This window comes from Penaeus monodon, chromosome 2, assembly GCF_015228065.2.
Source record: "Penaeus monodon isolate SGIC_2016 chromosome 2, NSTDA_Pmon_1, whole genome shotgun sequence".
NCBI classification, from domain to species: Eukaryota; Metazoa; Arthropoda; class Malacostraca; order Decapoda; family Penaeidae; genus Penaeus; species Penaeus monodon.
This window is the reverse complement of record NC_051387.1, coordinates 62,307,861-62,321,050: the sequence shown is the minus strand read 5'-3', so window position 1 is coordinate 62,321,050 and position 13,190 is coordinate 62,307,861. Positions and strand designations below refer to the sequence as shown.

Genomic DNA, 13,190 nt, shown 5'->3' with positions numbered 1-13,190 from the left:
AGCACGATGCATGTGGAGGGCTCAATAGATGGGAAGCCATGCCGCCTGACAGTGGACACTGGGGCTGAGAAGACCCTAGTGCGGCCTGATATGTTGGCCACTATGCGACTTCCAGATGCATCACAGAGATTGTGTGGTGTCACGGGGCATTGTGTGCAGCTCAAGGGTCCAGTGGAGGCTCGTATTGTCGTGGGCAGCACGGTGCAGTGGCTACCGGTGTATGTGGCCGATCTGGACGAGCACTGCTTGCTAGGTCTTGACTACCTGACGCAGAGTAAGGCGTGTGTCGACCTTGGACGGAAGCTGATGAGGGTGCACGGTGAAGATGTGCCCTTGCTTTCAGAGGTTGGCTGTGCAGAGGTAGTTACGGCTGAGCGACTGCACCTTGCCCCCAGGACAGAGTCTAGAATCCGGTGTCGACTGTCAAGAGTGATGCGTGGAGTAGAGGGCCTCGTGGAGCCCATCCAAAACCTGCAGCTGGCTGATGGCGTAGCGGTTGGGCGGAGCCTTGTTGGACCAGGGGAGGGGTTAGTTACAGTGTTGGTAGCTAACTTCTCCGATAAGGCCCAGAAGGTGCCAGCTGGTGCAAAGCTGGGCACTTGTGAGGAAGTGGAGCATCCAGAAGAGTCGTCGGGGAGCAAGGAGTTGGTTGGTGTGGGGCAGTTGCCTGACCTCCTCGAGGACTTGGCGCACCAGAGCGCCGCTAACCTGGCGGAGGTGCACCGACGAGTTCGTGGCAAGCTCAAGGTAGCTGGCCATGCCATAAAGGAGACCTATGACCGGTGCATGAGGGAAGTGAGGTACAACATAGGTGACAGAGTGTGGCTGCATAACCCGCGTCGGAAGCTAGGGCTCTCGCCGAAGCTACAGATCCCCTGGGAAAGGGCCATACACGGTGGTAGTGGCCCTCTCTGATGTCACCTATCGAATTCGCAGAGGGCGAAAACGACCGTCTGTTGTCCACGTGGATTGGCTGTGGCGTTACCATGGAAGCCATGGTGAAAAAGAAGATGAAGTTAGCCCCAGTAGCGGCGATGAGGATGTGGCAGACGCTGACCGAGATGAGGACGAGCATTTGGACGGTGAGGGCGATGCAGCAGACGTCAATGGTGACCATGAGCCAGGTCTTGGGGCAGGAGATACCCCTCTGGGTGCCACTGCCAATCTACCGCCGCCCACACCTCCTCCAGAGCGACCCCAGCAAGAGCGAAGAAAGCCGCGCTGGATGAAAGAATTTTGTTTCTGAGAACTGATTTACAATTACGGTTACTTTTGTTTGAAAGAATTTTGTTTGTTCCTGAGGACTAATTTTATTTAAATTTTCTGTATTTAGTTTCATGTTTAGGTATGTCAGAGCAGATGGGTCGTCTGCTTGATAGGGGGGGGGGGGATAGTGCTACGCCAGTGGGTCTTTGTCTCAGTGCGAAACATGTGTTAACATGAAAAGGATGACCTGGGCATGTGTTAACATGAAGGGACCTGGGCAAACATGACGCAGCTGGCTGTGAGCGTAGGAACAAGCCAAGAGACCGAGTTGGGTGCTGCTCCTGTGAAGACCTCGTGTGTGCCCTGGTGACCTGATAAACTTTGTGTTGCCCTGTTATAAGCTGTATCGTGTAGTGTGACATGCTGGTATCCTCCTGTATTGTACGGGTAAATAACTTGTGTAAATAAAGGAAAGACTGTCACGGGTAAATAACTTGTGTAAATAAAGGAAAGACTGTCATTTTGTGTTCATTTCGTGCCCTGCCTTGCCACTTGGCGTTTCCTCTCCTGGTGTTCTGGGACCTGTGGTGCTTGGTGCCTCTTGGAGCTGTTCAGTGTTCACGACCCTGTGAATAGCACGCCGTCTGCCTAGCCTGCCTTGTGTTATCATTATGTTCATTATCATTACTCATCATAACAATAATTATTATTATCATTACTGTTATTACCCTTATTATTATTACAACTACTACTAGTACAATAATAATTCTTAGTATAATCATTATATTAATTATAAGTATTATTTTGGTGACATCATCGACATCATCATCATCATCATCATCATCATCATCATCATCATCATCATCATCATCATCATCATCATCATCATCATCATCATCATCATCTTCATCTTAATTATTGTTATTTTTATAATTATTGCTATTATTTCCTCTTCTTATCATCATCATCATCATCATCATCATTAAATGTTTTAGATAACTAAATTAAAACTGAGCTTCGTTTGCTCGATTGGTAGCGTGCGCGTCTTTCGTTACGTGGCCTGGGTTGCGTCTGATTAATGTTACTGTTATTTCTTTTCTGTTGTTGTTATTGTTGTTGTTATTATTATTATTATTATTTTATTGTTATTAATATTATTATTTTATTATTATTATTATTATTGTCATCATTATCATAATTCTTCTTATTATCATTTTTTATTATTATTATTATTATTATTATTGTAAATATTATCATTATTGTTATTATTTTTTTATTATTATTAATGTGTCAGGCATATCATATGTCCGAGATATCAGATTGTAAGTGAGCTATGATAGGGTTGTCTGGCTTCGCGTCTCTTTCGAGGATGGGTTGTTCATCTTTTATTGATATTGTTGCAATAAATTTTATTATATATTCGTTGTTGTTGTTGCTCTTATCGTTGCTGTTGTTGTTGTTTTGTAATAATAATAATAATAATAATAATTATTATTATTATTATTATTATCGATGTTATCATTATCATTGTTCCAGTTGTTATTATTATTATTACTATTTCTATTATTTTCGTTATTATTATCATTATCATTATCATTATCATTATCATTATCATTATCATTATCATTATCATTATCACTGTCACTGTCACTGTCACTGTCACTGTCACTGTCACTGTCACTGTCACTGTCACTGTCACTGTCACTGTCACTGTCACTGTCACTGTCATTGTCATTGTCATTGTCATTGTCATTATTATCATTATCATTATTACTATTGTTATTATTATTGTTGTTGTTGTTATTATTATTATTATCATTATTAGCATTAGCTTTAGCATTATTAGCATTATTGGCCTTATTAGCATTAATATTATTACAATTATTGTTCTTCTTCTTATTATTATTAACATTATTATTATTATACTTATAGTTAATATTATTATTATTATCATTATTATTGTTATTGTTATCATGAGTATCGTGTAGCAAAACAACAAAGTGTGGTGATGAGCAAAACAAGGTTTGAAGTGAAGTCGAGGAGGAAATTTAGGACGGAACCAAAGATCCAATGGTGGAATTTAAAAGAAGAACAGTTATGCATAGTATTCAGGGAGGAGGTTATGCAGGCTCTGGCAGAGAGGGAAGAGGTCGGTTGGGCAGAGATCTCAGATACAGTGAGAGAGGGAGCACAGAATGTATTTGGCGTGACGCCTGGGCGAAGGAAAGAAGACAAAGAGACTTGGTGGTGGAATGAAGAAGCGCAGGATAGCATAAATAGAAAGAAAGACGGGGAAAGGAAATGGAACAGGTGGGACAAGGAAAGCCATCAGGAATACAAAGATAAGTGCAGCAGGACAAAGATGGCAGTTGCAAAAACGAAAGAAAAGGCGTATGAGAATTTGTATGAAGAGTTGGGCATTAAGGAAGAGGGGAAAGATCTCCATAGACTGGCGAGACAAAGAGACAAAAAAGGAAGAGATGTTCAGCAATAGTAAAGAGACAGAAATGGAAGAGATGTTCAGGATGCAAATGAAAACTTTCTGACAGGTGAGGAGGACATCTTGAGGAGACGGAAGGAATATTTTGAGGAACTTATGAACGTTGAAAATACAAGAGAAAGAAGGATGGAGGACGCAGAAGTTGGAAATCAAGATGTGCAGATCAGCAGGGAGGAGGTGAGGAAGACCATAAGAAAGATGAAAGGAGGTAACGCTGTAGGTCTAGATAACATCTCGATAGAAGCATGGAGGTACTTAGGAGAGATGGCAGTGACCTGGCTAACCAATCTGTTCAACATGATTCTGGGGGATGGGAGAATGCCAGAAGAATAGAGAAAAAGTATCTTGGTCCCGATAAAAAAAAACAAAAAAAAAACAAGGGCGATGTGCAAAACTACAACAATTACAGAGGAATAAAGTTAATTAGTCACACAAAAAAGATTTGGGAAAGAGTGGTGGAAGCGAGACTGAGAACAGTAAAAATCTGTGATGAACAGTTTGGATTTATGACAGGAAGAAGCACGACATATGTAATATTCGCCTTGAAGAACGGTAAAAGAAAAGTTCAGGGAAGGCCAGAGAGGGTGAACGTGGTAAAGATATGTATGAAGAGAGTATAACATCGGTAAGGTGGGGCTGGAACGACGTGAAAGCTTTAGAGTGATTGATTGATTATTCAAAATTATCTGCCGCGTCAACAGCTAAGGTCATTAGTGGCGAATACCTTGTTAAATAGAAATATTAAGATATTTAAAACTTTAAAAATCTATCAATAAATATTTTACAAATAACAATAAACAAAAAAAAAAAAAAATCAAAGCATAAATATTATGCTTTAAGTATATAAAATATTGCATAAACATTATGCATAATTAAATTTTATTGAAAATATTAGTCTCCCTAAGGAAACTAATAAGACCCTCTATGTCACAATCCTCCCCAATACATTTTTCAGTGTATATGGGGGAGACAAGTACATACGTCTTTGGTCTGAGAATGTTGCACATCTTTCCACTACATGTGCGATCGTTAATGGCTCTTGGCATCCTTCACAAAGTGCTTGACTTTTAGCCATCATCGGCCCATGAGTCAGTCTTGTGTGCCCGATCTTAGTCTTGATAATGCAACTTCCACTTTTTCGGTTAGGGTGGATGCTAGTCGCCCAACTGCCAAGGTCATCTCTAAATCTCTCGCAGTTTATTTCTGGAGGTATACCTCCATTGTCCTTCATTTATTGCGAAGATAAATCATGATGCTGGGTTCAGGTCGGTGTGTGGAGAGGAAAACGAAGCATCACATGGCTGAGAAGCAGCTTGCCTTGGCCTTCTGATCAGGCTCGTTCATTCCCACTGATACCAAACATGTGCTGGCAACCAACACAGATGTTATATTTTTGCGTGTTGACATCAGTGCAAGCCAATCTTGAACCTCCCTTAATACTGGATGTGATGAGGTTAAACTCTTGATTGCTTGCAAAGCACTTACCAGAGTCACAATATCACAATAGAATGGTTGAAGATCTCTAGTCAATCTTAACTGCTGCAAAGGAGGCATGAACTCTGCAGTAAAGATCGAGGCTGCGAGAGAAAGGACTGGCAGATGCAGTTTCCTTCTGCTCACTGCTTGAAAAGCCCACACCATTTCAGATTTCGAACCATCTGTATTATTGCCTCTGATCCTTGGTACTTAGAAATATGCTGAAGCAATCTCTCTCTGACTTCTGCTTCAGATCTTCCCCTTCCCAATTCCGACCAAATCCAGCTCGACTTGATTAGTCAAGGGGGAATGGGGAATTCAACAGCAGAACCTTAAGTGAGAGCTCAAATTAAGATCTTCCACAAGATCCTCATCTCCTTACCATAGGATCGGCTATCCTCAAAAGCGGGTTGAAAAACCAATCGGATGTAGGAGATCTCGGAATTCCTTTTTAGTCTCGTGTCGTAAATCAGGTTCATGTAGTCCCGGTGAAATGAAAGAGGTGTTCTCCACTCTCAGACATACAGGGATTCCACGGTGGAAGGACCTGAACGCCCAGTACAGATTCTGGAGAGCTTCATATGAACTGAGTCCAACATCCGTAGAACAGTGGACGTGCAGAAGAATACACCTCACAGCCATAATCAAGCTTACTACGAATAAGCGCTCGGTAAAGCCGGTAGAAGCGTGAGAGGTCTGCACACCAAGATTAAATGTGAAAGAACCCGCAAAATACTAAGTGCTTTTGTAGCCTTCACTTTTAACTGTTTGATGTGAGGCACCCATGTAAGTTGAGTCAAAAATTAGGACCCAAGGTACTCACCTCTTGGACAAATTGCAGTGGGTTTGCTACTAAATACGGGAAGGGTGGATTTTCCTCGTTTGTGGAAATGTCTGCTTGGAGAAAATTTGACCCATGATATGTTGCCCACTGTACAACCGATTTATTGCAGCCGGCATTTGTCCTTGACATCCTGTAAGCTTACTCCGAGCAGTACAGTGTAAAGTCATCCACATACAGATACATGAGACAAAACTTGGAACAACTTTACAATGTCATTTATGCAATGGCAAAACAGGGTCACACTTAAGTCCACTCCCCCTTGTGGAGGAACCTTCACCAGCTGGTCTTCCAGGTTAGAGAGAAACTGTTCCCACCGAACTTCTAAAATTTCCTGTAGCAAGGGGGAAGCTTTGTATGAAGGTAGGTAATGCTCCTCTTAAAAACCAAGTCAGACAGCTTCATGAGTATGCCATGCTTCCACGTTGGATCGTAAGCCTTTTCAAGGTCAAAGAAGACTGCCAAACATGTGACGTCGCTGTGCGAAGGAATTATGATAGCAGTTTCCATTCCTCACAAGTGCATCTGTGGTCCCCCCCCCCCCCCCCCCCGATCTCAATTTTCTAAAGCCATATTGATATGGGTCAACATGTTTTTCTTTTCTAGCAAGCCATGTCAACTGAGTTTTACAATTTTCTCCATCAGCTTGCAGTGCAGCTGGTGAGAGGAATTGTCTGTAATTTCCTGGTGTGGAAGCATCTTTGCCAGGTTAGGAACAGGAATGATTATAGCTCTGTCCATGTGGATGGCACTGTGCCCTCCCTATAGATCCTATTGAATGGTCCAAACAGGACTTCTGGGAGCTCTGCCGGTAAGTGAGATATCATTTGATATGGAAATATCGTCACTTCCTCGGGACAGTCTTACGGCAGAGCTGTAAAGCAGAGTCCATCTCCTGCGCAAAAATGGCAAATTGTATGGAAGTTCTGCTTGCAGTCCTACTGAAGAAACGACACTGGGTGTTGTTCCTGGTCAGCACGAGAGTGGAGAATCGAGCAGTGTAAGATGCCCAGAGGGATCTCTGCCATGGATTTAGCTAGCTCATTAGCAATATCTTTTTTGTCATGTGATGATTATGCCATTATTCAAGAGCAGGGTTGTTGATTGGATGTGCTCTTTCCAGCAATCTTACGCACCTTGTTCCCACACCATTGCTAAGGGGGTCCCAGAGTTAATTGAGGAGACATACTGTTTCCACGATGTCTGCCTAGCCTCCTTTAGCACACACCTGGTCTTTTTGTAATTGATCAAGGTTACAATGTTGGGGCGTCGTTTCAACTGCCTTAATGCAGCTTTTCTTGCTCTGACAGGTTGTTGGCATTCATCAGACCACAATGGTACTGGAGGTCGACGGTAATGCCCGCTACTTTTGGGAATGGATGCTTCTGCTGCAAGGTGAATTTGTGATATGAAGTGATTAACAGCATCTTGAACACACTGCACTCCATTGACTGGAATACCATTGACCTCCTCCAAAATTATTGAAAAGTGGTCGCTTCCATGACCTGCCAAGTGAAGTTCAACTGTGAATCAGGTGAGCCTATTGATAGGTCTATATTGGAGAATGTCCCAGTTTGAATTTGGAAGTGTGTGGGAGTGTCATTGTTCAGTAAAACTGCATCTTCTCTTAAGAACAAGGACTCAAAGGTCCTTCCTCGAGGGTTGCACAAAGTGTCTCCCAAGAGGTGATGCCGACCATTGAAATCTCCCAAGAGTAGAAATGGATGTGGCAACTGCTCAAGTAGATTTTCCAAATCATTAATGTTCAGATTATGTGGAGGAAAGTAGATGGATACAACAGTGTAAGGTCGTGTCAAGCCTATTCTCACAGCCTTCACCGGCAGTGTTGTCTGCAGGTGGATGGCCTGGAAGGGAATATCTTGACGTACCATTACTGCTACTCCTCCATGAGGTCCATTGTCAAAGGTCCCATAATGGGCTTGAACTTGGAATCCTCTCAGGGAAATGGTACAATTTCCCTGGTCATAATCTCTTGTAGACATACACAAACTGGATTATATGAAGCTATTGGATGAATTCCCTGACAGTTATATTGGATTAGGGTATCCAGTTCTTTATATTATTTCTTCATAAGGTATTTGGCAGTACCTGTGGTCAAAGTTTGTCCCACACCTTTAGGCTGTCCCTTTCCATGATCCTGGGAGTACCTTTTTAATGGTTGTTTACCTGTGGAATTAGTTTCCACAGGTTTCCCTTGGACAGGTTCAGGATTTCTTTGTCTGCAAAGAACGGACCTGAGCCTTTGCTTCTGATGAATGCCAACAACCTGTCGAGCAAGGAAAGCTGCATTAAGGCAGTTGAAATGATGCCCCAGCATGTAACCTTGATCCATTACAAAAAGACCCGAGCCAAAGCTAGGCGCGTGCTAAAGGAGGCTAGATGGACGTCGTGGAGACAGTATGTCTCTTCGATTAACTCTGGGACCCCCTTAGCATGGGTATAGGACAAGCTGCATAAGATTGCTGGAAAGAACACATCCATGTCACAACCTGCTCTGAAGATAGATGGCATAATCATCACAGACAAAAAAGATGTAATGAGCTAGCTAAATCCATGGCACAGATCTTCTCTGGAGCATCTTACACTGCTCGATTTACCACTCTTTATGCTGAACTAGAACGACACCCAGTGTCATTCTTCAGTAGGACTGCAGCAGAATTTCCATAGAACTTGCCATTTTTGCGCAAGGAAATGGACTCTGCTTTGCAGCTCTGCCGTAAGACTGCCCCAGGAAGTGACAATATTCTATACCAAATGATATCTCACTTACCAGAGAGCTCCCAGAAATTACTGTTGGACTTATTCATTAGGATCTATAGGGAGGGTACAGTGCCATCCACATGGAAAGAGGCTATAATCATTCCTGTCCCTAAACCTGGCAAGGATGCTTCCACACCAGGAAATTACAGACCGATTTCTCTCACCAGCTGCATCTGCAAGCTGATGGAGAAAATGGTAAACTCCAGGTTGACATGGCTGCTAGAAAAGGATAACATGTTGACCCCATATCAATATGGCTTTAGAAAATTGAGATTGACCACAGATGCACTTGTGAGGATGGAAACTGCTATACAGAATTCCTTTGCACAGCGATGTCACATGATAGCAGTCTTCTTTGACCTAGACAAGGCTTATGATACTACTTGGAAGTATGGCATACTCATGAAGCTGTATGACATTGATTTAAGTCATTACCTACCTTCATACAGAGCTTCCTTACTAACAAGAAGTTTAGAGTTGGGGTGGGAAACAGTTTCTCTAACCTGGAAGATCAGCTGGAAGGGGTCCCATAAGGGAGTGTCTTAAGTGTGACCCTGTTTGCCATTGCTATAAATGTAATGAGCACTAGGACACGAAGTAAGAATGACACAAAAATTCGTCTATGACCACCCTTTGTATACCTCACTTACTTGGTCTTTACGCATATGTTACTTATGTATACCTCAGTCTTCAGCTGTGTAAGATAATTAGTACTTAAATATTTTTTTAAGAAAGATGATACTTTATTTTACTATTTTGGTATCAGGTACTATATATGGTTATATCATTACACTAAGATAAGGAAAATGTAAAATATGAGAGTTTTACCCTCCAGAGCTCAATTTTCTTTGTTTCCCCTACAATGCATTCTCTTTAATTAAAGGGTACGCAGTTATAATTCACTGTTATTTGTTATATTAAGGTTACATAATGGATATTTTAATGAAGAAACCAGTTATTTTTGTTACTGGAGAGATTCATTTAAGTTCCGGAATTATGCATGTACGGATTAAGACGAACTACATGCTTGTAATATATGTGATCTGAGTAGATGTTAAAGAATATACAGTGTTAAACACTGATACTGTAACCATAACCAGAGACAGAGAGAACAGAGACAAGTGCCTGGTAAGTGCCCGAAAATTCTTTAAATACCCGAGGTAATAAAGAACATTCAGCTGTAAATATATCAATAACAGAATTATAAAACACTATAGATCTGATTACAGAACAAAAGTAATCATCTGAGATCAAATTGGAAAACCATGGTAAATAGAATTTCTTCACAGCTAGTGGCTGACACGTGGCACTTGGATACCATTCAGATGTTTCTCTCTTATTATTGAGAATTTAAAACCCATTCAAGGAGTAAGTGTTATTGACATTTTAATAGAATAATGCTAAAATTAGGGTTTCATAAAAATAATATAATGCATAAATATAAAACTACTCAGATGGTATATAATGGCATGAATATACACAGGTAGTTTTTGTTCCTACAAGAAATTATATTGAATCCTTTATTGTTTTATCATTCCTAACATAGATTTTTTTTTTTTTTTCCGTTTGCTTGCTTCCTGAGAGGTCCTTGGAGAGATGGACAGACAAAGGATTCAAGAAGGAAGACATAAGAGAAGGACAGTTTATACAACACCTTAGTGGAGAAGTTGACATCTGTGCCAATTAAGGTTTTTACTTGTAAAAGTTTAATGATTTATAATTCAGTATATCAAAAACAATTGTTTGATATTACCCTTCTCTCAGTTACCTCTAAGACTGAAATTAGATCATCAGTAACCCTTCTATGATTATTGTATTTTTATAGTGTGGGTTCATCAAGAGTATGACTTAAGGAATACTACAGGAGAGTCCACATTTGACACTAATCAATAGTGCCCCCTCTAGATAAAGTCTGAGTGGTTTTCCAGTAGAAAGGGAAATAGTGGCTTTGACGTTAGGGAAAAGGGGTGGGCGCAATACATAAATGACATCGCAAAGTGCTGTCTCATGTAATCTGTACGTAGATGACTTTATACTGTACTACTCAGATAGAAGCTTACAGGATGTGCAAGGACACATGCAGACTGCAATAAATCAGGCTGTACAGTGGGCAACATTCCATGGGTTCAAATTTTCACCAAGCAAGACCATGGCTATACATTTCCACATATGAGGAAAGTTCCATCCTTCCCTCTATTTAGGAGCAAACCCAATGTAATTTGTCCAAGAGGTGAAGTACTTGGGTCTAATTTTTGACTTGAGGCTTACATGGGTGCCTCACATCATTCAGTTAAAAGTGAAAGCTACAAACGCACTTAGTATTTTGCGTGTTCTTTCATATTTATCTTTGGGTGCAGACCGCACAACACTTCTACGGCTTTACCAAGCCTTATTTGTAGTAAGCTTGACTATGGATGTGAAGCTTATTCATCTGCAACTCCCACTGTTCTCCGGATATTCGACTCAGTTCATAATGAGGCTCTCAGAATCTGTACTGGGGCTCACCTCTTTCATTACACCTGAATTACACCATGAACCTGATTTACTACACGAGACTACAAAAGATTCCAGGATCTCCTACATCCAGATTGGTTTTCACCCCCCTTGAGGATAGCCGATCCTATGGTAGGAGAATGAGGAATCATGTGGAATCTAAATTTAAATCTCGCTAAGGTCCTGGCTGTTGGAATTCTCCTATTCCCCCCTTGGACTAATCAAGTCGAGCTGGATTTCGTCGGAATTGCGAAAGGGGAGAGATCCGAAGCAGAAATCAGAGAGAAATTTCTTCAGCATATTTCTAAGAACCAAGGATGAGATGCAATATGTATAGATGGTTCAAAGTCTGAAAATGGTGTGGGCTTTGCAGCAGTGAGCAGAAGGAAGACTGCATTTGGCAGTCTTTTTCTATCACCCTCGATCTTCACTGCAGAGTTACATGCCATCCTTGCAGCAGTTAAGATGACTAGAAATCTTATGAACCATTCTTTTATAATATATTGTGACTCTCGTCATGCCTTTCAAGCAACCAAGAGCTTAAACTCATCACATCCAGTAGTGAGGGAGATCCAAGACTGGCTTGCACTGATATCAACACGTAAAAAGATAACTCTATGTTGGGTGCCAGTACATGTTGGTATCAGTGGGAATGAGCGAGCTGATCAGAAGGCCAAAGCAGCTGCCACTCAGCCCTCTGATGCTCGTTTTCCTCTCCCACACATCGACCTGAAACCCAGCATCAGGAGTTGTCTTCGTGATAAATGGAAGGAACAGTGGAGGCATACCTATATAAACGAACTGCGAGAGATTAAAGACGACCTTGGCAGTTGGGTGACCAGCATCCATCCCAACCGAAGAGTAGAAGTTGTATGAATAAGACTAAGAATCGGGCACACAAGGCTGACTCATGGACCGATGATGGCTAAAAGTGAAGCACTTTGTGAGGGACGCCAAGTGCCATTAACGGTCACACATGTAATGGAAAGATGTGCAACATTCTCAGACCAAAGATGTATGTAATTGTCTTCCCCACATTCACTGAAAAATGTATTTCGAGAACGAATGACACAGGAAGTCGATCTTTCCATCCAGGTACTTGGGATCACAGATGCAGTGGGACAGTGAGGTGGCAACACCTCTCTTTACATGGAGAGGATGGTATGAGAAGAAATGTATATACATACCACTATGCATAGGCTTCCTGTATATGGAGGAGAAGCGGTCAGCAGAGTGATGAAGTAGGGTGTCCAAGAAAGGGAGCTTGTCAACCTCCCATTCCACCTTGAAACAGATGGAAGGAGAGAGAGAGTTCACCTGTGTCAGAAAATCCGAGAACAGGGCAGGATCATGAACCCAGAGTGCAAAGATGCCGTCGACATAACACACCCAAACTGACGGAAGAAGGGAGATGAAAGGCTCAGACTTGAAGAATTATGTGAACAGGTTTGCCAAGATAAGAGAGAGGGAATAGCCCATGGCAACACCGAATGTCTGAGAGTAGAAGCAGAGGGAGACGAGGATCCTCTGAAGGAAAGTGAGAACGTCATCAAGCAGGACCTTGGTGAACAGGTCGACATCCAAGCTCATCGTGTTAGCTGGCAAGACACCACGGACACAGGAGATGAAGTCCTGAGAGTGGTGGAAGGGAGCAGGAGAGAGGGTGCCAAGAAGGGGAGTGAGAGACTTTGCCAACCTGACTGCATCCCCGGGATGAGATGATGGGGGTCAGAGGCTGGCTTATGGGATTTAGGTAGCCCACAGAAATAAAGGAGGTGAGGGTTGATGACCTTGGCAGAGATTCGCCACAAGAAAATAGGCTGCTAACTCTTTTAGGGGTCGGTGAAAGGTAGCAGCAATGCGTTCTCGGGGGTCTCTGGTCAAGGGGACATA

At 42.1% G+C, this 13,190-nt stretch overlaps 1 protein-coding gene across 1 annotated transcript; it reads left to right on the top strand.

Annotated features, from left to right (window-relative positions):
• Nucleotides 1–3,214: 3,214 nt before the first annotated feature.
• LOC119579458 lies at nt 3,215–4,039 on the top strand. The gene is made up of 2 exons (XM_037927291.1): nt 3,215–3,623; nt 3,756–4,039. The coding sequence occupies exons 1-2, from the start codon at nt 3,215–3,217 to the stop codon at nt 4,037–4,039; spliced, it is 693 nt and encodes a 230-aa protein (XP_037783219.1).
• Nucleotides 4,040–13,190: the final 9,151 nt, after the last annotated feature.